Consider the following 24,740-nt stretch of genomic DNA (forward strand, 5'->3'; position numbering starts at 1 on the left):
AGTCACTTTGGCTTTCTCTCTCTTATGCTCTAAAAATGAGGTTTCTAGATATCTGAATTTAGAAGAAGTGAGTTGGTGATGTCCAAATCATAGGAGATAATAGTCCCACAATACTCCTTGCTGAGTCAGATTATATCTATAGTAGGATACCTAATTTTGGGTAACATGTTTTAAGATGACTTTGACCAAATAGGAGTTTCAAGGTAACAGTAACCAGGATGGAGAGTGAGTAGTTCTAAAACTATGCCATACAAGGAATAATTGGGAACAGTGGTGGTACTTCATTGGGAGAAAGAAAAACTTGGAAAAAAGAAAAAACTATTGGAGTACAGGACAGTGCTGGTATGGTAATAAAATTATTCTGTCTCCCTCCACCATAATCATGCCAATTGATTACAGGTTATAAACGAAAAAGAATAGGTTATAATGGGACAGATTTTGACTCAGTATAGAAGAGGTTTCTCATAATGAGAACTGTCAAACAATGTAATTGACTAAGTATTTACCATAGCTTGAGCCTGGGGAGACAAAACTAAATAAGATAGAATCACTATTCTAGGGCAGCTCATAAAGGGAAAGCCCCGTCCTTAGTGATTAAACAAAGACTAAGTGACCACCTGTTAAGGATGCTGTATTGGATAGAAGACTGGAGTACATACAGCTAACGTCCATTCTAACACCACCATTTTAAGGGTCTGAGGTACAGGGTGGAGTCTGCTGCAGTCCCTGCAGAGCTGGCAGATGACTTTAGGGCAAGATAAAATATTCAGTGTGAGTCTAGAGCAGCAGTCCCCAACTTTTTTGGCACCAGGGACTGGTTTCGTGGAAGACAATTTTTCCAGGGATAGGGGAGGTGTAAGATGGTTCAGGCGGTAATGCGAGTGACGGGAGCAGCAGATGAAGCTTTGCTTGCTGGCCCGCTGCCCACCTCCCGCTGTGCGGCCGCCTCCTGACAGCCTGAGGACCGGTAGTGATCCGCGGCCCAGGAGTTGGGGACCCCTGGTCTAGAGTCTCCAAGGAGTACAATATATTTCTGAACTCTTTGCCTACCAAGGTCTCTTTAGGGTCATTAAATTATGTATGACGTTGGAGGCAAGTCAACTTTACTTTAGGGATTTACTGACACCTAGTGGTAAAAATAGACATCAATATAATCCAAAATGTTAGAAGACCATACACACAAGTTCATTATAAATATAAAGATGTATAACAACAAAATGTATAATTTACAAAAGTTATAAATGCACATTGTGATAAAAATGTATTAATGTTTCAAATTCTATTTTCAAAAAGAATTTTAAATTCTTTAAATGTTATATTTTTATACTGAAATTTCAAACTTCGATACCTTGATTGATTTTATTTATAAGCAAACCTATAACACCACTACTGTATCTTTTAACTCATATATTTCATTTATGCTATTTTCATGGTTTATGAAAAACAGAAAAATATCACCTAAGCTATCAATTTATTAAATTTTAATCTGTAAGTTGAAAGCACTAAAACAGAAAGGTTAATATGCTCTAATTCAAAGGGAGAATTAGAGACATCAATCCAATACCATTAATAGTAGTTTTTCATGATAGTGACACCTGATCTGTAACATTTTTGTTTGGGTCTCTGTGAACAAACTTGGAGAAGCTTGGAGAAGGTTGGTTCTGGTTAGACCGAGGAGCTATGGCTAAAAAACAATAGGTGTTAATTGGGCTATGGGGAAATCAAACCCACATTTGGGCCTCTTCAGAATGCCTTTATGCTAAATAAACTGAGATAAATGGCTATGGCTACTGAGCTACAGAATACATAATAAAACTGTGATTCACCCACAAACAAAAGAGAAAAGCAGAATGGAACAGATTTTGCATAGTAAATAAAACATATGAAAACTAAAATTATAGATGAAAAATTTAGCTGATGTGGTTAATATGTTTTAACAACATGACAAGAAAATGAAAGTTTTTTAGGTTCGAAGAAATGAGTACCATTAACATTCGGATGGTTATGGCACCATAACATTTTGATACGATATGCAAAATGCCACTTCTCCCACACCCATTATGAGTTTTAAAGGAACTATCATGTCCAAATACTTTTTCCTTCTGCAAAACCTCCACTCTCCTACATGTTTTCAAAATAAACCACAGTCTGATAAAACAGTTCTTTTTCCCAACTACAGAGGCAAACCCCTTATGCGTGGCGAAGAACTCAGGACCAGGCAGTCTGGCTCTGGTGTCTGCTTTCAGTCACTACCATGTGATGCTCTGAGTGACTTCTCAGCCCACGCCAATATTCCTCAGCTCAACAGAAGTCAGAATGGCTTAAACACCATGATACCTACACTAGAGAAAATCACTTCTACCTTTCAGCTCTATTTCAGTGATATGGGAATTTTTGTCAGGGATGACAATCTCTATAAAGTTCTTACATATTATCCGTTTTATTACTATTTAGCTTCTGTTAGCTTAGTGTTGGTTGAAAATAGAAAGGAACAGGACTCGTAAGAAGAGTATTAGCAAATGTGAGCACAGCCAATTTAAAGTTTCCATTCAGTATTTTTTCCTACAGATAATATATAACCGGCTTCACGGGACAGTGCCCTAACTTCGCAACTATTTTTTTTCTCTCTAGGATGGAACAGGATGGCAGTTAAGCTTAACCAACTTCAGTGTGGGGTCTACAGATGTAGGTATATTTAATAAACTGAATTAACTTATGGAATTATAGAGCTCAGAACTGGATGTTTAGCAAAACATCTGCAAAGTGTTTAACGGACTGGCTTACTGTAAAGCCAGGTTAGAATTGCAGAAGATAATCAACCTCAAATCCATCTAGAAAGCATTCTTAAAATTGTGGGTATTGAACAACCCATAATAAAAGTGATCCACAACAACCCCAATTAAAAAAAATGTCCTGGTCTTACTACCAAAATTAGTATTTTGTAAATTTTAGGAGGATCGTAACGACCTTTTAACAAGATGGAACTAACCCAGCAATGAATAACAGAAGTGATTCCAATTTTTAAAATGCTGTTAATGCAATAATTTATTTGAAGTTATTCTTTGCACCTCACAAGGGCTCAAGGTTGTTCAGAAGAAAGTATAGTAGATTAGAAGGAAGGAGATTGGGGCTCCAGCTTTCATCCCATTACTTACTAGGCTTGTCGCTTAGGGCAAATCACTTAAAACCCCTGAGCTGTGGTTTCCTCATTTTACCCCTGCTTCACTCAGCTCCACTGCTAGGCAGCCTCCTCAAGGTGCTCCACACCCAGAAGGCACTCAGTGAATGTTTGCTGGCTGAACAAACCAAAGATTGATTGAAAATGAAAATAAAAATATTGTCACATACACCGCAGAAGTTGCTCTGAGGTTAAAATGATGTGGGGTTATAATATGTGGGGAATTAGCTTGAGAATCATGAAAAATGCTATAGAGACATACAGTGCAGTTCATTTTACAAATGGAGAAAGATTTTCTTATATATTTTTAATACCTAATTTAAAAAGAAACTAAGGTTGGGACTTCTCTGGCAGTCCAGTGGTTAAGACTTCGCCTTCCAATGCAAGGGGTGCAGGTTTGATCCCTGGTCAGGGAGCTAAGACGATACATGCTTTGTGGCCAAAAAACCAAAACACATAAAACAGAAGCAATATTGTAACAAATTCAATAAAGACCTTAAAAATGGTCCACATCAAAAAAAATCTTTAAAAGAAAAAAGAAACTAAAGTAAGTGTGTTAATAACTGCAAGCTATTTCAAATAATTTATATATTTATAAATATTTATATATATTTATAAATATTATATATTTATAAATATTCTGAGAAAAACAGACTATATCTACCTAAAGCTTCAGAAGACTTCAGTGATTAAAGATTCATAATTTCAGAAATAAAATATCTGTGATTTTCAATAGTGCAGGTAAATTCACCAGAGAAGTTCAGATTAAAAAGTCAAATGGTAATTCCCTATAACACAGTCATACTAGGTAATATCTTACCATATTTTAAAAAGAGATTTATATGTACTAATGTTGAAAGGTCTAAGATATACTGTTAGGTGAAAAATGCAAATAACACATCCCATATACTTCCAGGTGTTCAAATCTATATCTATAAAAATATCTTGAAAAAGGCCTGGAAGGTACACACCTGATCGATGACAGTGGTCGTCTCTGAGGAGGGACTTTTAGCTTTATTGGCATTGCCTGAAATTTTTTAATAGCAGGAATGTGAAAAACTAGATGAGAGCATATTACTAATTCATAGAATCCCTTGAGCATTACTTGAAGATTGAAGATTGAAGGGGTAACTATCTGTTTAATTTTATACAAATATGGGTATACTTCTTGGTCTTTGCAAGGAGAGAGCACTATAGCTTTCAGTTACCCAACATTTAGGGATTCTTGGTTAGAGTAAGTTAAACAGTTTTTCTGCAGAGAAGAAAAGCTCAATGGCTGACAGCACTGATATCTAACATTAAATAGCATACTTACTAAAAAAAGAACGAAACCACAAAACTAAGGAAAAATATATTAGCTATATATAGTGGTAATGGGAAGAGTAAGTAAAAATATATTAGTTACACAGTGGTGATGGAAGGGCTAAGGAAAAATACATTCATTAGTTATATATACTGGTAATGGGAAGCTTGTAATTAGACATAATTCTCATTAGAGTTATAATATAGCTCATTAGAGTTATAATATAGCTTCTAAATAGTCTACTATTAAATAAAGTTTCATTTTAAAAATTAGTTTTATTATTTCAACGTATTTGATTTGCTCAGTCCATTGGACAAGAAGACATGTTGACTAAACACAACCTAGCACATAACCTGAGGGGACTCGCGCATCGTTACCTGATTGCTCGCAAAGCTGACTGGCTGCTGCTGGGTTCCACGGCTCCGAAGCTCCCCTCTATTGCAACAGTTCTTCACTCCTGAAGGATTTCCTCATTTGTTTGCTCATCTTCTTCTTCCATAAGCTTCCTGTCTTGGGATGACACTCTCTCCATATACATTGCATCATACGGTGTTCTTTGCAGGGAGTCTGTGTCTGGAAGTGGCCTCTGTGCCTGTGATGCACCGTGATCCTGGAACTCGTAGCCCACCGGTGGGTCTCTCATTCCTCCAGGACCACTGAGCCCATCCTCAGGTTTCAGAGAAGAGTGCCTGTCCTCCTTACGCTCATACAGACTCAGTCGTTTCCCAACCACCTCACGGATCAACACTGAGAAATTATAGGTGCAGAAATCACTGTGATTTTTCGTATTTTGGTAGTTATAATGCTGACTTACAGATGAGTACAAAATATTCACCAGCCCTCGTCCCTTCCCTGTATCATGACCTTTTATATAAAGTCAACATACTTACCTTCTGTGCCACTTAATGCGCTAAATATGCATTATAGTCAATGCCCGTTTTAACAGAATATAACTTATAAAGTAATGACAGAAGATATTAATTCTGATCAAATTATACAAGAACCAAAATTAATATTGAGGGTAAAACTATGTATCTTTGTTAATATAACTGGTATACTGAAAATTTAAGAACCAAAACTTTAAAATATCTTTCTTCTATATATTCTTTCTACTGAAAAATTTCAGAGATGACTTTCAAATAATAAAATAAAAGAACTTACTGTCAACCACTGTTCTTCCAACCATGCTGCGCTCCATGGCTTTGTCAACTTCATTCATTAGCCATGGAAGGAATCCTATCTCAATATCTGTAATTTAAAAAGTTGACTTCATTAAGTGATTTTTAGGCATCATTATAGATTGGAAGAATTTGTGTTTTCCCCTAATGTTACAGATACATCAATATTGTTTTCTTATTATAAAATGTCAAATAGACTCATACAGCATCACTTTTGTTGTTACCACATTCTCTATATATCTTCTGGTCTATTTCTGTTCAATTGCAGTAGAAACAGTATTTTTAGAACTATGAGGCCTTCCTTGGGGTCAAAGGTGTTAGAACTGACTTTATAGGTGCAATGTGAGATGAATCAAGGAGGCGGGGGGTGGGGGTGGAAGCAGGGGGTGTGGAACTGGGAGCAGAACTCCAAGCCAAATGCAATGCAAAGCCAGGACTGAGCAATGCTGGCACCTCCACCTGAAGCCCAGCTGAAGCCTGGGGACAACAGAAGCTGATCAAGATTCAGAGGTAAGGGTCAGAGGGCATCTAAGAAGGCCATGTAGAAATGGGTTGGAAACAAGGTGTTTCCATTAGTGATAAATTTGTTCAAACTGAAATGGAAATCTACTCTATGGTATAAGCCTTTAAAAAATATGGTTCCTGGGCTTCCCTGGTGGCGCAGTGGTTGAGAGTCTGCCTGCCGATGCAGGGGACACGGGTTCGTGCCCCGGTCTGGGAGGATCCCACATGCCACAAAGTGGCCGCTGAGCCTGCGCGTCCCGAGCCTGTGCTCCGCAACGGGAGAGACCACAACAGTGAGAGGCCCGCGTACCGCAAAAAAAAAAAAAAAAAAAAAAAAAAGGTCCCTTACAATATACATTTTAATGTTTTAAAATGGCTTTTTTGGGGGGCGTTTCTGGAGGTGCAGTGGTTAAGACTCTGCACTTAAACTGCAGGGGGCACAGGTTCGACCCCTGGTTGGGGAACTATGATCCCACATGCCGTGCGGCATGGCCAAAAAAAAAAAAAAAGCTTTTTTTGGGGGCAGGCACCTAATTGTTATTTTTCAATGGGTGACAAGAGAGAGTGTGATAGAATATATATTCACTACTATAAATAGTCTTAATCTGAAGCATGAATCTCCTTTGCAAGCTTTTAAATGATCTATAACTGACTTTTCCAGCAACCCATGAACGCAGAAAAGGTTGCTGGCCTCTGTGACTAACAGCAAGAGGCCCAGCTGGACCCCGGGAAGCTGGCAGCATGGCAAGGGCACTGGACCTGGAGTCAGAGTCCCAGTCAGTGCAGACCTAAGCACCCGCCGAGTGTCCAAGAGCAATTCAAGTTCTCTGAGCTTCAGTTTCTACTTCTGAAAAATGGGACTTAATCTGCCATACTCCCTCCCTCACAGCCCTTTCGGATGGGCCAAATGGTATCATGTGTGAAAAACACGACAAAAATTGCAAAGTACAATAGAAATGTAAACTAATAATATTTGTCTGTAACCTGACCCTTATGTATTGAATTCAGTGTGTCATCGGTGAAAACTGACATGGCTAATATCTGCCCTCAGACAGTATTAGCCATTTGAAATAGGACCTGTGTACAAAGCAGCATGGATGTAAGTGCTTTTGAACCCGAGGAAGGAGGGCGGCAGTGAGAAAGTGCCAACTCTTCCCCTCCGTTTGGCCACACCAAGCTGAGGAGAGTGGCTCTGAGGGGATGCTGGGAGATGGCTAACAGGTACGGGTTCTATCAAGGCAGAGACCAGGTTGGTTTGGTTGTTGTTGAAGCCTCCAACACTTAATACAATGCCTGGGATAGTATAAACACCTCATTACATAACCTCACTAGCTGTCCCCAAAGAGATTTTGATTGGAATAGGAAGTCTACTGAGAAAAACTTAGCGACAACTACTTACACATATAGATTACATATACAACTGACCCTTGAAGGACATGGCGGTTGGGGCTGCTGACCGCAGGCACAGCCAAACATCCGCGTATGACTTCGCAGGCAGACCTCTGTATCTGCAGGTCTGCATCTGCGGCTTCAACCAACCACGGGCTGTACTATGCTGCAGTACGTATTGGGTGAAAAAGTCCGCGTTTAGGTTTTATTTACATTATGACGTTTAGCTCCTAAATGATCCTCGTGTCACACAGGAGGAGACTGAAGGTCATAGAGCTTAGTTAATGATAAAACTGGGATTCAAGCTCAAGTTTTTGACATCAAGTCCGTATTTCTTTCTACTATCCAATATTGTTTCTCAATGAAAGTAAACATCCTAAAATCAAGATCTTTATAATGCACCTCTTACTAGTAACAGTTCTTTCTTAAAACAACTGTAATTGATTTTAAAATTTGTTTCAGAAAGATTCCAATTCAAAATAAAAATGGGCACGCGATAAATCTGAACCATGAAGAGGATGCTTATTGTTAGACAGTTAATCTAACAAAGACCTCCACAGACCTCTTTCAACAGGATCATAAAAGTAGCCTGCATCCCTGAGGCTGCTGAAAACAGAAGGGAGAAGGTCGGCCAGGTAACGCTGTGCAAACGCTCGGGCGGCGATTTTCTGTGCAGTCTCCTTATGCTTGTGAACCACCTGCCACTGCTGCTGCTTACGACGTTCCTGCCCAGAGAAAAACGCCACCACAGGTGGTTATTCAGCTATTACGTCTTCCCCAAATGCTGACTCTAGTGAGCGGGAAGAATTTGGACTTATATTTGTATCCAAAAATGAACAGCGAGGTGTCTATTACCAGTTCAGGTTTTTCATCAAGATTTTAATGAATTTCAACAGCTAGGTAGGTACTGAATTCAGAGGAGATGAAACTTAAGGTAAAATTTGTTTCCTGATCCATTTTCAAGTAAAATAATTTCAAGACATACATGTTTGACTGTATGGCTGATATCAAAGAATAATAACAGTTATATGTATTTTTAATTAGTATTTTAAAGTATTGCTGATATGAAAATTACAGTTGCTTAGATATCTTTGATTAAAAACTTGGGCCAATAAGTTATCTCATTTGTAATGATTCTTTGAGTTCATAAAGTTCAGAAAATTATAAAACCTCTTTTTGTTGTTGTTGCTTCTTGTAGCTCATATGAAACCTCTGAAGCTAATGAACTATTCTCTACTCCTATGTACAAGTGGGAACATTAATATATTTTCTAATTAAATCTATTTTCAAAGTTTAAGCAAATATAAATCTAGATGATTTGTAGACTTCATTTTTTAAAATATATTTCCTAACAGTAAATAAACAAATTTAACTTTTTTTTTGATAGGGTCTTCACCAATTATTTCAACAAAGCTAATTCTGTCAGTGTTCATTTTATAATTGTGAACAAGTAATCCTGCATTTGCACAATCTTTACCATCAGCCCTATGCTCTTTACACAATTAATTATTCACTTTGGAGGAGAACTGAAAGTCCATTTGACTAGGTTTTGGGTAAAATGTCCTGACAACTAAGCTATTCTGCGTGGTAAGCTAAACTCTTTGAGCCCTTTCAGGTGTCTGGGAACTCCTTCATCATTTATCCAGCCAGTGTTTAATACAGGGTGACAGTTATTGCCAAACCCAGACAGACTCTTATCTAAAGATTACTGAGCCTCGTGCTTCCTAACTAGAGGTTTCTGGCATATTTTAAAAATTGGATTCTAAAACTTTTCTTATTAAAGGTTCTAAAAACCTATAATCTAGAGAAATATTCTATAAAGACCCCAAGTATAAATATTTTATAAAGACACAAGTAGTAGACTCTACAGATGTGGAGCAAGGCTCACCACAGAGAATAAGACGCAGAATTCTAGGCAGATCTTCTGCTTCTTACCGCCCACCTACCCAAAGATACTCCACTTTTTCCTGCCACCTTCTCTGCCACTGACTTGGGGCAAATTCACGTTATTTCTTTCTCTAGCACTCTTGATATTTAAGAGTGCCTTTCACTGGAACATATGTAATTTAAATTGTTACATTTAGGAACTTTGGGAACTCTGTGTAGGTACATTTATGTAAAGTGGAACTTAAAAACGTAATTCAGTCCAGGAAAGATCTGTGATCTACAGGAGAGACCTGAGCAACAATTACTACAGGTCTTTTCTATATGTTTGCAAAGATCTTGAGCTCTGTTCATACTACATGTGATTTTGAACATAGTCTATTAAATAACCAAAATCTAAGAGAGAAACTAAAATTCTATACTTTTTCCTCTCGGTGTCGTCTCTCCCGCTCTTCAAGTCGCTGAACTTCCGCAAGCTCGACGTTGCGTAACTCCTCATGTACGTGCTGACGGGCCTGCAGGTTCGCCAACTCTTCTTCTTCCATTACTTCCAGAAGAGACTGCTCGATGGTCTTTCCCACCAAAACTTCTAACATTGGTTTAACTTCAAGATCAAAGTCAAAGAGCTTAAACACACAAAACAAAGCAAGTTTAAAATTGTAATCATGAACCAAAGGCTCAGTGAAAAAATATCCGGAAGAGTAGCAATAACAGAATACTATTTATTGAGTGTCTTCTGTGTGCCAGACACTGTGCTGGTGTTTTATTTATGGTTTCTGATCCTCAAAATAGCCTGAAGGGCACACAGGCTGTTTACAAGCAAAAAATGATTGAGTCTAAGTTATAAAAAGACCTATGCAATCATCAGAATGAACCTCGATACTCAACAATTTTCAGATAAAACTCTGAAACCCAAGGGAAATGTCCGTCTTTCTTATTCTCTGCCTTTTCTGCTCAGTTTTTACTGGTCGTTTTGATAACGGTTTGAAGAACAAAGGAACAAGAATAACGGATATTTTGGTGATTCATCTCTAGGATTTCGAGGCAAATATACCCTTCTATGTAGGTTATGAAAACTTAATTTCCCAATCTCAACGACCGTACTTTCAAATTCCTTCAAATCTTAAATCTCACTGAAGTCATTATGTACATAAGGACCGCCTTCTCTTCTTCAATTTCATAAACTGGCCTATTTATGCATTCCACACTGATATGAAAATGTAATTATTTCAGGATTATTTTCCTAACATAGATCATCTTCATAAAATTTATGTAATCTACAAGGAACTAACAGTGGAACTTTTTATACCAGAGATATTACTTTTATTTGGTACAAATCTACCTTAATATTCATATATTAAGCAAGTATGCAAATGCACAAAAATTAAATATGTAAATATTCTAAAAACATTTCTAAAAATTTTTATTTCTGAACAGCAAAGAGGGAAAATGAGATCATGGTATTTAAAAACATGCAGACCTACTAGAGAATGGACTTGAGGATACGGGGAGGGGGAAGGGTAAGCTGGGACAAAGCGAGAGAGTGGCATGGACATATATACACTACCAAACGTAAAATAGATAGCTAGTGGGAAGCAGCCGCATAGCACAGGGAGATCAGCTCGGGGCTTTGTGACCACCTAGAGGGGTGGGATAGGGAGGGTGGGAGGGAGGGAGATGCAAGAAGGGGTAGGATTGGGAGGGAGATGCAAGAAGACATATGGGGACATATGTATATGTATAACTAATTCACTTTGTTATAAAGCAGAAATTGACACACCACTGTAAAGCAATTATACTCTAATAAAGATGTTAAAAAATAATTTAAAAAATAACATTTCTGGGTAGCTCAGTATAAAACTATTATAGATAAATTTGGAAAGAAATGCAGTAAGTAGAATCTTCTTGACTGTGAAGTGGTTTGTATTCATGTTAAGCTTTTAAGTAAACCTAACTGTAACTATTTATAAAGAAGATAGAGGGAAGTCCAATAATGTACTATACCTCTCCTTCTAGAATTTGGGTGGCCACATCTTTGCCAGTTTTGGCAGGAATAAAGAGCGGTGTTGGTGGTTTGTCCAAAAATGCATCTGTTTGGCATTCCATATCAACTTCTATTATGCGGTCAGCAATTTCTTCAAGGTATAATTCTAAGAGAACACCATATACATTGAGTTTGAAATTCTGGTCTATTCCAAGTATTTGAAACTACAGTCCCTTCAAAATAGAATTGAATATTTTGGATCAGAAAACAAGTCTTGGAATAAAAGTACTCAAATGTGGGGTTCAATTCACATAGTGTGCTAAGCGTTTTTATAATATTTGGAAGACTATAGGGTTACTCAGGCTAGAACATTAATTAAATGTTGAGAAAGCACTGTGCTTTGTATTTGAAAACAGAACTAAAGAAGAGCATGAAATCATAGATGTACGTAAGACACAAAGTATAACACAGGATGCAAAGTTAACGATCCATTTATTTAACGAGTCCTAAGATAGTCAACTTATAAAGATTTTAAAATTCCTGGATATTTAAAAAAACTATGCACCATGTCACTGTGTTACCTGATGTTCCCTCTAGCCTACATATTATAAACAGACATATGAAACCAAATTTCACCTTAGGAATAATTTATATGAGGCAAGGGCAGTATGGTATCACGCAAAGAACATGAGAATCGGAGTCAGATGTTGAACACAGAACCCAGCCAAATTACATCCTCTTTGGGCCTCAGTTTCTTTATGTGTAAAAGGGCTCATAATTATCAGTCACATGGAGTCTTTGTAATAATAAAGGAGATACATAGGAAAAGGACCTGGTGTAGTCACTGAGATATAAGAAATACTCAACAAAAAGTACCTGCTATTCCATCACTTAATATTCTGATGGTATAAATAAACACTAAAATTTAGCTCTCTCAGAATTACAACTATGTTGGCTAATCACAGACATATACTCATTCTACACTTGGCCTCAACGTAGGGAAAAAACACGGAATGGTCCTCTTCCTTTCATCCTTATTATCCAGAAATATCTCAGATGAATCTACTCACCATCTTGGCAGAGTGCAAGGTGAATGCCGAGTAGTTACACTGGTCCAAGGAGAACACCAAGTACTGTTTGACTATCAAGATTCTATCAACAACACAGCTAGACCCTATAGATCTAGGTAAGCCTCCACAGCTGACAACAGTCAAACAAGAGGAAAAGCCTGGCACTAGCCTAGGAAAGCCCGAATGGCCCTGGGGAGTAAGCAAAGCGAATGGAGAACAAAAGGAGAGACAAGAAGAGGCCATGGTGAGAGAAGTGGGGGACTCAGATCTAAATGGGTTTACTCCCCTCAAAAGACAAAACACCAAAATAAAACTAGATTGCTGTCCTCTCCTGTTGGTCCAACACTGATTCATGTTGGGCTATAAAAAGTAAGAAATAATGCCAGTTTGAGAATAGAATATGTGAAAAGGGCTAAGAGAGAACTTAATTTGGTCATTAAATTCTTTTTTCAAAAACCCCATCTCATACTTGCAGCCATACCCAATATAATAATAATATATAGTCTATGAGTTTGTTTAATGAAGGGACTTCTCCTACCATGTGACTGGGGAAGTACTGGACAGCATAACAGACACATAAATAATATAAAGGCCAAATAAAATGAACTGACTTAGAAAACCAAGCACACCCAGGAGCCACCACGCCAATGGCGGGCCCACATACCTGTCTGTACATCTACATGCTTTCTGCCTTCCACGGGTTCGGGCGTTCGTGGTCTGAGCTCTTCTTGGGCTCGTTTTTTGGCAAGAGCCCTCCTCTTAGCCTGCTGCTGTCTCTGAATCTCTGCAGGATCGGGCTGCTCAGGCTGAGTGACAGAAAAGGCTTCTAAAATTTAGAAAATATTTCTCAAAGCATATAGGACTGCTGTTCCAAAAGTGATTCCTGGATGGTATAAAAGCCTCTGTCAGAGAATGCCTCTTGATTATCATCAGTGACTTGATGATTAAAAATTTATTTGAACTTTGTCTGGTAATTACAAAGGTATCTGACAAAACATATAAAGTAACTTCAATTTATGACTTAATTAAAATGGGTGCAGAATCCCATCTAATAAATTGTTTTTCCTCATTCAAGGATTTTTACCATGAACTCCTCTGGGGCCTAGTAAACCGATACAACCATTCAGTCACAGTAAATTTTAATGTGTACTTAAGAAATTGAAAAGCGCTCGAATTTTTTAAAAATCTGATTTCATGGACAGAATTTCCTTAAAAACTATATTAGCTCACAAAGAAAATATCCTCAGTCCAAACGAAGCCTGTCCAAGTGCACAAAATAGTAGCTAAGGGATTAAAAGTATAATTATTCACAGTAGTCCTGCAATATGTGGCAGTCCTTGATTTCATATTCATATCTAATTCTGTAGTCCTTCTCTATAGCTAACTTATCTTATCTCAAGGTAAATATGAAAAGAAAAGGAGAAATATAAAAGTACTTTACATGAAAATTTTTAATATTTAAAATTAGACTTCTAAAAACATTTTAATTGAAATTGTAGTTTTTTAAAAAAGAAAAAAGAAAATTACCTATAATCCCATCTTCCTAATACAATGGCTACTGCTATTGAAATGCAGACAGTGTTTGTGAAGTTGTGGTGATATCATACATTTTATACTGTTTTCCTAACCTCACACTACCTATCGCAAATTTTCCCCATATTCACATTATATAGTGGAAAGAAGAGCATTGGCTCTGAAGCTCAAATTCCAACTCCTTAATTTATTAATTACTAGGATTAGTAAAGCTTGGACTAATAACCCACATTTTCAGATATTCAGTTTTCTCATCTGTACAATGGGAATAACATCTGTTAAGTTTTAGATTATAAGGAACAAATCAGATGATAATGTAACAAGTCTAACACAATACCTGTCATAGAATAGCTCTTCCCTTACATAGTTATCATTTCCTTTTATTATAAAATAACCACCAAAAAGAAAGAAATATCTTTACCAAAAAGAAAGAAATATCACCTACAGTTTTATTTTTCTAATACAATTACTAATATCATTTTGGGATTCTTCAATGGAGGACTTTTCCTTTGTATAATGTGTATATTCTACATTATTATAAATATCATGCTTGATTTATTTCTATTTTTTAATGTAATAGAATTATAAATGTCAGCCTTGAAAGATTTAGGGTAACAGAAATACAACAAGTTCATTTTAGAAATGCATTGCCTAACTTAACTGTTTCAGATCTAGTTATAATCTCTTTTTAAAAAAGTTTTATTTTGAAATAATTCACAGAAATTTGCAAAAATTGTACATAGCGTCCTGTGTATGCTTCACCCAGCTTCTTTCAATGGTGACATCTTATACAATTATAACAAAATATCAAAATCAGGAAATTAACATATAAGATATTAACAGATCTTACTCGGTTTTCACAATTTTTACAGGCATTGATTTGTGTCTGTGTATATTATTCTATATGATTTTATATATAGATTTGTGTAACCACTACCACAATAAAGATAGAGACCTATCTCATTGCCCCAAAGGAGCCTCTTTTATATTTCTCCAAGTCCCACCTTCAATTCTGTTCTCCATCTCTAGATTTTGTCTTTTTAAGAATGTTATATACAAGGAATCATTCAGAATGTAACCTTTTGAGATTGCCTTTTTTTCACTAAGCATAATGTCCTTGAGGTCCACCCAGGTTATTACCTGTATCAATAGTTCATTCCTTTTTTTTAAAAAAATTTATGTATTTAACTTATTTATTTTTGGCTGGGTTAGGTCTTCGCCGCTGCACTCTGGCTTTCTCTAGTTGCTGCGAGCAGGGGCTACTCTTTGTTGCGGTGCACAGGCTTCTCATTGCAGTGGCTTCTCTTGCTACAGAGCACGGGCTCTAGGCACATGGGCTTCGGTAGTTGCAGCACATGGGCTCAGCAGTTGTGGCTCACGGGCTCTAGAGCGCAGGCTCAGTAGTTGTGGCGCACGGGCTTAGTTACTCCGTGGCATGTGGGATCTTCCCAGACCAGGGCTTGAACCTGTGTCCCCTGCACTGGCAGGCGGATTCTTAACCACTGCACCACCAGGGAAGCCCTCATGGCTTTTTGTTAGCAGTGCTTGATTGCACGAATGTACCAGGTTTGTTTAACCATTTACCTACTGAAAGACACTTGGTTTTTTCAGTTTTTTGGCTATTATGAATAAAGCTGCTACAAATGTTCATTTGTGAACAGGTTAATATGTGAACATATGTTCCCATTTCTCTGGGATAAATGTCTAAGAGTTAAATTGTGGACTTGAATGGTAAGTGCTTGTTAGTTTTTATAAGCAGCCACTTAACGATTTTCTAGGGTCAATGTACCATTTTACATTTCAAACTGCAATCTACCAGAGTTCCAGTTGCTCTACATCCTCACAAGCACTTCATCTTACTATTATTTTAAAATTTTAGCTTTTCTAACAGGTGTGTAGTTACATCATTGTGGTTTTAATTTGTATTTCTCTAATTTGTATTTCCCTAATCTTGGTTTCAAGACTTTTTTTGTTTTTTGCTTTTGGAAGTTTGATTTTGATGTGTCTTGGTGAAAATTTGTAGGTTTATGCCTTTTGTCAAACTCGTGGAATTTTCAGGCACTATTTCTTTGAGTATTTTTTCAAATCCCACACTTTTCCTCCTTTCCTGGGACTGAATTTAGATATTTTGTTATTGTTCCTCAGATCTCTGAGGCTTTTTTGGGGGCAGGCGTCTATTTTCTACCTGTTCTTCAGACCAGGTAATTCCACTGATTTGTTTCTGTATTGACTGACTGTTTCCTATGTCATCTCCAATAAGTCCATCTGAGAGGTTTTTATTTTGGTTATTGTATTTTTCAGTTCTATATTTTCCATTTGGTTCATTTTAATCTTGTCTGTTTCTTTGCAAAGATTTTCTATTTTTTTCCATTTGTTTCAAGAAAGTTCATAATTGTTCATTTTTGATTGAAGTATTTTTATGATGACCACTTTAAAAGTCTTGTCAGGTTACTCCTACATCTGAGTCATCTTGGTGTTGTCATCTCTTGATTGATTTTTCTCATTCAAGTTGTGACTGTCCTGGTTCTTGGTACAATTGAGTGATTTTTAAATTGTCTTCTGGACATGTTGGGTATTATGCTGTGAGACTATGGGTCTTAATCGTTTTAGCAGAAAGTCACCCCTTTTGTTTTAGTGCACAGGTGTGAGTGGAGAGGAAAGTTTACCACCATGCAGTGAAAGCAGGGTGCCAACCTGCATCACCTCACTGGTGCCAGGTGGGGGTGATAGTTCAGCTCCTTGCTATGCTCCACTGACACTAGCGTTGGAGTGTAGGGGAGTTGAGTTCTGGCTAGCACTGCCTCTTACTACCTTGTTCCTCCTTGTTGCCGTCAGGTAGGGTTGAAAATTCAGCTCCCTCCTGGCTCAGCTGATGCCACCCCAGAAAAAGCAGGGGATCCATTTATACCATCTCTTACCACCTCACTGCCCCGGGTGAGGTGGCACTTCAGCCTCCTGCTCTGCCCTTGTTGACACCAACTCCATGGATGAATCAGAGGACTGATTCGTATTGTTGCTGTCACGTGGAGATGTTAAAAGGTCCAGCTCTCCACCTTGGCCTCACCAATGGCCATGTGGAGGGGCAGCGCGGTTTATCCATTGGTGTGTGGCTGGAGGAGGGCTACAATGGTAAGGAGGTTTCTGTTGCACGAGGCCACCCTCTACCTTTGGACAGAGGGAGCAGGCTTTTCTTAGGGTGTGCCAGGTTCCAGGGTGTTCGTGGTTGCAGGTTGCAGGCTTCTCTGGCACTCTGGGATATGTGAGAGGCAAAAAGAAAACCCATGGACTCATTGCCATGTTGTTCAAGTCCAGAGGTTCCTAGCCAGTCCACTTTCTTCTTTCTACCTTTCAGAATCTTCCTGTTTGTTTGTGGTGCTACATCCAGGGTTTTTTAGTTGTAAAAGGAGGAATAGGAAGGAATTGGTGAATTCCTACATGTCTGGAACTGGAAGTCTGAGTATACTTTTAAAGTGAGGTGTTGATGAACTGACTAAAGAACTAAAAAAAAATGTACCAAATCATCATAATATTAATTTTTTTAAAAAGGACTAAAAAAGCAGTGATTCTCCATTCTACTCTTGTTTGAGGTCTGGCAGTATTCATTGCTACTGCCACAAGAAAATGCTGGAACATGTCTATATCACATGTTTGAGCTATTGTTTCTAAATGCTGGCCCCTGAACTGGCTGTACCAGAATGGCCCAGGGAAGTTTATTAATACTACATACCCCTGTGTCCAACTTTTGGAGGTTCTAATGCAGTAGATGCATGGTATGCTGAAGCATATATATTTTTGAGTTTTCTAGGTGATTTTGATATATGCTGATTCAGAATGTCTAACATCCCATACATCCCATGTGGTGTTAAGCATTTATATGTCAAATAGTGTTTACAAGTTAACTATATTTCATTTCTGTGCCAAGAAATCATTCTTTTTTTAAATTTAATTTTTTTAATACAGCAGGTTCTTATTAGTTATCTATTTTATACATATTAGAGCACATATGTCAATCCCCAAGAAATCATTCTTAATATCACACTATATCTTACTCATCTCTGTATCCTACATACCCAGCACAGGACTTAAAACTCAATAAATATTTGTTGAGTGAACTAAAGAAAAGAAGCATAATTCAGACTTTTTGATTAAATAATGGTAACAGTATTGGAGCATGAGATAATTTAAACAAACCTAAATATATTAGACCAGTGCTACTGAAAGTGTGGTCCTCAGACTCGTGTTGTCTGTGAGCTATTTGAACTGGTCTATAACAATTTAATTATAGAAACTGAGAGTAAACATTTGGAAACTTTTAGAATAGATCTCCACAGTTCTATTAACCTAGTAAAAAATTGGGGTTTGTATTTTTAAAAATACTTTTAATTGTGGTAAAATACACATAACATAAAATTTACCATCTTAACCATTTTTAAGTGCACAGTTCAGTGGCATTAACTACATTCACATTGTGCAACCGTCACCACCATCCATCTCCAGAACTCTTTTCATCTTGTAAAAAGGAAACTCCGTACCCATTAAATAACTACTCCCTATTCCCCCATCCCTGGCAACCACTATCTGGTTTGTATTTTGCATGTCTTTTTTTTTTTTTCATTTCATTTTTCTAGCAATTCATCTTTATTTCATAAATGTGTTAGTCTATAACAGATTAGAAATTAAAAGAAACAAAAATTGGTCCTTCACCACAAGAACGCTCTGTGTTATACTATTCAAATTATACTTACCAGTGGTACTGTCTGCAGAGCATAAGTGTTGCCTCGGATCACCCTTCTGTCATACATTATGTTTCCGTAATGCATAGGTTCTTCAGCTCTGTAAAAAAGCAAATTCTAAATAATGACTGTAATAGAGTATTGGTATCTATGAAGTCAATTCATTTTTTAAAATTGAAGTATACTTGATTTACAGTGTTGTGTTAGTTTCAGGTGTACAGCAAAGTGATTCAATTATACATATATATATATATTTTTTCAGATTCTTTTCCATTATAAGGTATTACAAGATATTGAATGTAGTTCCCTGTGCTATATAGTAGGTCCTTGTTGTTTATCTATTTCATATATAGTAATGTGTATCTGTTAACCCCAAATTCCCAATTTATTCCTCTCCCCCCTTTCCCCTTTGGTAATCATAAGTTTGTTTTCTATGTCTGTGAGTCTATTTCTGTTCTGTTAATAAGTTCAATTGTATCACTTCTTTAGATTCCACATATAAGTGATGTCATATTTGTCTTTCTCTGTCTGAAGTCAACTCATTTTTAATAGGATTTAGAAATGAAAATATTTTCATTTAAGATGAAAATACTTTAATTGATTTTTTTTTTAGCACAGTCCATAAAGTAAGGAGACAAATGGAATGTTTATTATAAAGCCAGGTGCTTCACAGATATTATTTATTGCTCACAATAAGCTTCAAGTTGGGAATGATGGTTGCCATTTGACTGAAGAGAAAGTAGACCCAGAAAGGAATCTGACCAAGGTCACCTAGCTAGTGAGAGGTGGAGCTAGATTTAGGATGCAAATCTGTTAGACTACTTAACAAACCTGAAAAGAGCCCAGGTGAAATGGGGCTTGCTCTAAAGGACTGAAAACATTTTGATTCCAGAATTGAAAAGTTACATTAACAGAATCAGGCTTAAAACATAAGTTACATTTATTATTGTTCTTTAACCTCCAAGATATTTTAAAATGATATTTTTAAAATATTAATAAAATTTTAACTTCAGAGGTCAGAATGATCAATAGTGAAAAATACACAGCTGATATTTTCATTTGAAATTCTGTAGACGATATGCCATTTGTGGTTATGAAACCAAATAGCGACCTGTACCAATAACAGTACTCTCTCAGAAATGATTCTGTTAGGGGTAGTAAATTGCTTGTTTATCACATACTGAAACCACTACTGGATAGCCTGGCATCATATTACTCAAAACCCAGACATGCTTCACTGCTCATCTTACTCGACTCCTGGACAGTGTTCGGCTCAGCCGGCCACTTCCCCGCTGAAGTGCTCTCCATCCCAGGCCTCCCTGATACCACCATATTATTCTGAACGCTCTTCTGCTTTTTCTCTGACTCCTTTCTCAGCCAGGTATTTGTTAGTTCCCCCCACTGAAGAATTTCCTTATGATTCAGTCTTCTCTTGTCCTGAGTTGACCTCATCCGCTCTCAAGGCTTCACTTAATGTCCATATACCTAAAACTCCCAATTTTATCTTTAGCTCAGAACTCTCCTCTGAGCTCCAGACTGTACAGCCAGTTGACATGCCTGATGACATCTCACTCAAATGTCTCAAAGGCAACCTCAAAATTGAACTAATTATCATTTTCCCACTCCAACTTGTTACTTCTGTAGTGTTCTCTATTTCATTAAATGGTACTACTAATCACCCAATTGGTTTAGAAGCCTGGGAGTCATCCATGACTCTTCCCTCTTCCCCATTTTCTACAACCAGCAAATCCTATTGATTCTACCCCCCAAATCTTTCTGGCATCCATCCACTGCTCACTGCCACCACTATTGTTTACTGGGACTGTTGCAGAAGTCTCTTAGTCTCTTAACTGTGTGGAACAACATTTCTTTCCAACATTTCTATCCACTGTAGCCAGTGATCTTTCAGAATGGAAAAATCCAAACATAATGCTTACTTGATTAAAGCCTCCTAGTGCTAATTAAAAGTGATAGTGAGGATAAATTTTGGTTTTGTTTTTATGATATCAAAGACAAAAAGAAAAAAAAGTCCATAACACCTATTGCTGGAGAGGATGTGGGAAAAAGAATACGTTTAAACATTTCTGGAGGAAAGATATTTTGTTCCATTTGTCTGTATTAAAAAAACACATGACTTAACAATCCCACCCTGGGAATCTGCCTCATAGATATATAAAAGCCAGTACATAAGGCTATTTACTGAAACTTCCTTCTCTGTGGTAAAAACTTGAAGTGAACTGAATATCTATCAATAGTGGAAAATTTTAATAACATATGGTATCAGGGGATATCATGCTGCTATTAAAAATAATTGGAGGAATTTCCACAAAGAATTAAGTGAGTGAAGGAAGATGTTGAGAACTGTGTATGTTACCACTGCTATGAAGTAAAGCCCTTGTAGCTGTGTATGTGTATGTATATATTTATACACGTGTACATAAACCTGTGAGCCTGGAGAAAAGTACAGAAGTATTCATTCAAAGTCGTTAACATGGTTTGGGGGCAGGAGAGGGAGAGTAGGTTTGCAAGGGAAGGGGCTGGGGAATAAGGCTGTACTAAGAAAACCCACAGGCATGAGTAACAGGATAATTATTAAAAGATTAGATATGTATGTGCATGTATACATAAAAAATTAGGGAAAAAAGGAATCAGAGCTTATAAAATAGGGGGAAGCCAACTGCAGATTAATGTGTGTAGTATGATTCTACTTTGGAAATAAACCTTCTATACATATGTGCATATGCTCCTGTATGAGTGAACAAGCAAGGAGGTGTGGAAGAATAAGATTTTTTAAAAATTTATTTATTTTGGCTGCATTGGGTCTTCTTTGCTGTGCACGGGCTTTCTCTAGTTGTGGTGAGCGGGGGCTACTCTTCGTTGTGGTGCATGGGCTCATTGCTGTGGCTTCTCTTGCTGCGGAGCACGGGCTCTAGGCGCGCAGGCTTCAGTAGTTGTGGTGTGTGGGCTCAGTAGTTGTGGCTCACGGGCTCTAGAGCGCAGGCTCAGTAGGTGTGGCGCACGGGCTTACCTGCTCTGCGGCATGTGGGATCTTCCCAGACCAGGGGAGGATCGAACCCATGTCCCCTGCGTTGGCAGGCGGATTCTTAACCACTGCGCCACCAGGGAAGCCCAAGATTGTTAAATTTGGTTACAACAAGAAAGTGGGAGTAGAGGTCGGTGGGAGATAATTAACTCTGCCTTTATTCCCCCTTATTTTGTATTCTTCATTTGCTTCAACAAGCATATATTACTTTTATAAATTGAAAATCACCAATAAGGATAATTTTAAACTGAAAAATCAAAGACATAATATAAAAGAACTCCTTCCAAAGGCTTGAATCAACAGATTACTTGAATATACCAATCAACCAACTCTATAAAAAAAAAGAAATTGTTCCTAATGAACCACCATTGATTCTTATTTCAACTGTTGGTGTGATTTAATAGGAAGGATTTGTAAGCAACCACTTAAAGGCACCAGGAAGTATTTCTCAAAGGAGTCCCTTTTAAAATTGAATCCTTTTATAATATAAATAATTTAAATTTAAATTTCCTTGTTTTGGCTTTCTTAAAGTGGTAGACATTTATTATAAAAGAAGTCTTGGGCCTCCCTGGTGGCGCAGTGGTTGGGAGTCCGCCTGTCGATGCAGGGGACGCGGGTTCGTGCCCCGGTCCGGGAAGATCCCACGTGCCGCGAAGTGGCTGGGCCCGTGAGCCATGGCCGCTGAGCCTGCGCGTCCGGAGCCTGTGCTCCGCAATGGGAGAGGCCACAACAGTGAGAGGCCCGCGTACAGCAAAAAAGAGAAAAAAAAAAAGTCTTTATTGTCAGAATAAGATAATTATGAATTTAGACTCTGTTTGAAATAAGCATCAAGAGCTACACTGCTCCTGTTCAGCCATTAATTCAACAATTTGTGTTGAGTGCTATGTGTCAGGCAGAGTCTTAAGTGAACAAAAGTCACAAAGGTTCCTGCTTGCATGGACCCTGAATTCTTGTAAAGTTCTGCTGATTCCAAAATTTGAGGCTTACGGCAAGAACTTTAAGAGAACCATAACGTTTAACGCCCTTTCCAAATATGGATATTTGAATATTTGAAAATACTGATGAATGTAAAAGTACAATTTGGGGTCCAGCATGTTAGGATAACCTGATTCCTGTCCAAAGACTGCTGTGGAAACAGCTTTAGTTGGCTCCCATTTTGGACACGCTATTGTGTGTGACACCTTTTTTTTTTGCGGTATGCGGGCCTCTCACTGTTGTGGCCTCTCCCGTTGCGGAGCACAGGCTCCGGACGCGCAGGCTCAGCGGCCATGGCTCACGGGCCCAGCCGCTCTGCGGCATGTGGGATCCTCCCGGACCGGGGCACGAACCCGTGTCCCCTGCATCGGCAGGCGGACTCTCAACCACTGCGCCACCAGGGAAGCCTTGTGTGACACCTTTTTACCTCAGTTTCTTCATTTGCATAATGGAGACCAAGGTCACAGCACTGGGGACTACGTAAGAAAATGTCTGTAAATGCCCCTGGAAGGTGCCTGCATGGCACATAGTCGGCCAACAGTAAACATCACTTGACTCAAACTTAGTGAAATAAGTCGGTTCCGTCCACATGTTATCAATCATGCCAGCATGATTTCTTGCCCTTTCTTGCTTCAGTTCTCCACACCACGGGAGAGTTCTTTAGGGGAGGAAATTTTATATTTCGCAGAGTGTAGAGAAGGGAAAGCAGCATAGGCAGGTTTTGCCAGGGCGAAGGGGCCAGGACCCCGCGGCCCCGGGACGTGGCGGGGTGGGGGTGAGATCACAGAGGGGTTGGTTGGCTCACTCACTGCTGCATCTGGTCGTCCCGGTAACAGCGGCGCCGGCCAGGCAGGGCCCGGGGCCGGCTGGTGTAGGTGTAGGTGGCCATGGCTGGAGAGGCGCGGTCCGTCAACGTGCAGGCCACGCCCAGGGTCAGACCGCTTCGCTTTCGGTGAAGTTTGGGTTCGAAGCAGGTGGCCACAAAAGTGTCGTGGGAGCCGGAGAGGTGCACGTAGTGCCAAGGGCAGGGATTCCGCGACGCAAGGAGAGGCGGCAAGAAAGGAAGCGGGCGGGACGGGAAGTTGCCAGGGCAGGAGGTGGGAGCTACACTCGGCTTACTCGGTGCAGCACTGAGCCCGCCGGCGCCACCCGCACCGGTTGCCCAGCAACCCAGCGTTCCGGCTGGAAGCGGGACCTCAGGGAAGTTCCTGCTGGAGGGTTTCGGGGGAAGACCAGTGCGCCGGGGCATTTCCGGTATTGACTCCGCCCACCCAAGTCTACCTTGTAGATGCACCTGCGCGTGAAGGAGGCGGGCGTGGCAGACCCCCGCGGAGGCTTGAGGAGGACGGCCGTGGTCCCCGGTCCCACTTTTGAGTGTGGCTTTGCGGGGCCTGTGTTGGCGCCGTTCTCCCAGGCCTCGTTCCTCGGGGGCCGCCCTCGGCTGCTTCTCCCGGCACTGACGCCGCGCCTCTACTTCGGGCTGTCCACCTACGGTCGCACACGCGTGGCACCCGGGCTCCTAGCTCTGTTACGTGCCAGGGCCGGGCCAGGGCTTCCCTGGTGCCTCCCAGCACCGCCACCTCTCCCGCCCCAGGGGCCGCCTGCCGCCGTCCTCCGCAGCTGGTCTGCATTCTCCGCCTTCTCTGCTTACCGCTCTGTTGCTAGTCCTACAAGGGACCCTCGGGCGCACGGAGCGTGAAGGCCTGCCCCACCGACGTCTCATTTTGGGAAAGGGTGGGCACTTTCTTGAGTCTTTTAGGCCCCCTTTGCCCTGAAGAATGAAGCATCATGGGGTGAGTCTGCCCTTAGAAACGCAATGGATTGGTTTTAGTACTGGCAATGTAGGAATATTGGTTTGTGTAAGTGAAGTTTAGGCATCCCTGAGCGATCGGTTATTTGCATTTGCGTTCTTCAATTCAGTTAAGTGCTGTGTGGATTTAAATGCAGGTTCTGCAACGTACTAGCC

At 39.3% G+C, this 24,740-nt stretch overlaps 1 protein-coding gene and 1 long non-coding RNA gene across 11 annotated transcripts in view; one reads left to right on the forward strand and one right to left on the reverse strand.

Moving 5' to 3' along the window:
- The window catches only part of RSPH3 (radial spoke head 3), a 95,710-nt gene extending 71,643 nt beyond the window's left edge, over window positions 1–24,067 (reverse strand). For 6 of the 8 annotated variants that reach the window (XR_004529320.2, XR_012324964.1, XR_012324963.1 and 3 more), the window contains exons 1-8: window positions 23,584–24,062; window positions 18,769–18,856; window positions 13,155–13,296; window positions 11,441–11,586; window positions 9,859–10,062; window positions 8,115–8,277; window positions 5,643–5,729; window positions 4,859–5,228 (exon numbers count right to left, since the gene is read on the reverse strand). Coding sequence is in view for 2 of the 8 variants with exons in the window: in XM_033867924.2 (XP_033723815.1) it covers window positions 4,933–5,228; window positions 5,643–5,729; window positions 8,115–8,277; window positions 9,859–10,062; window positions 11,441–11,586; window positions 13,155–13,296; window positions 18,769–18,856; window positions 23,584–24,023 (1,566 nt within the window). In the remaining 6 variants the exon portion in view is untranslated. Of the gene's footprint in view, window positions 1–1,821; window positions 5,229–5,642; window positions 5,730–8,114; window positions 8,278–9,858; window positions 10,063–11,440; window positions 11,587–13,154; window positions 13,297–18,768; window positions 18,857–23,583 lie in introns of those variants that run through there. The other 2 variants (XM_033867924.2, XM_033867925.2) reach the window with 2 other exon arrangements.
- Window positions 23,922–24,740, forward strand: part of LOC117314522 (uncharacterized) — an 82,558-nt gene continuing 81,739 nt past the window's right edge. For all 3 annotated transcript variants that reach the window (XR_004529323.2, XR_004529322.2, XR_004529324.2), the window contains exon 1: window positions 23,922–24,567. This is a non-coding gene — a long non-coding RNA (uncharacterized lncRNA). The remainder of the gene's footprint in view (window positions 24,568–24,740) is intronic.

This window comes from Tursiops truncatus, chromosome 12 (assembly GCF_011762595.2).
Source record: "Tursiops truncatus isolate mTurTru1 chromosome 12, mTurTru1.mat.Y, whole genome shotgun sequence".
NCBI classification, from domain to species: Eukaryota; Metazoa; Chordata; class Mammalia; order Artiodactyla; family Delphinidae; genus Tursiops; species Tursiops truncatus.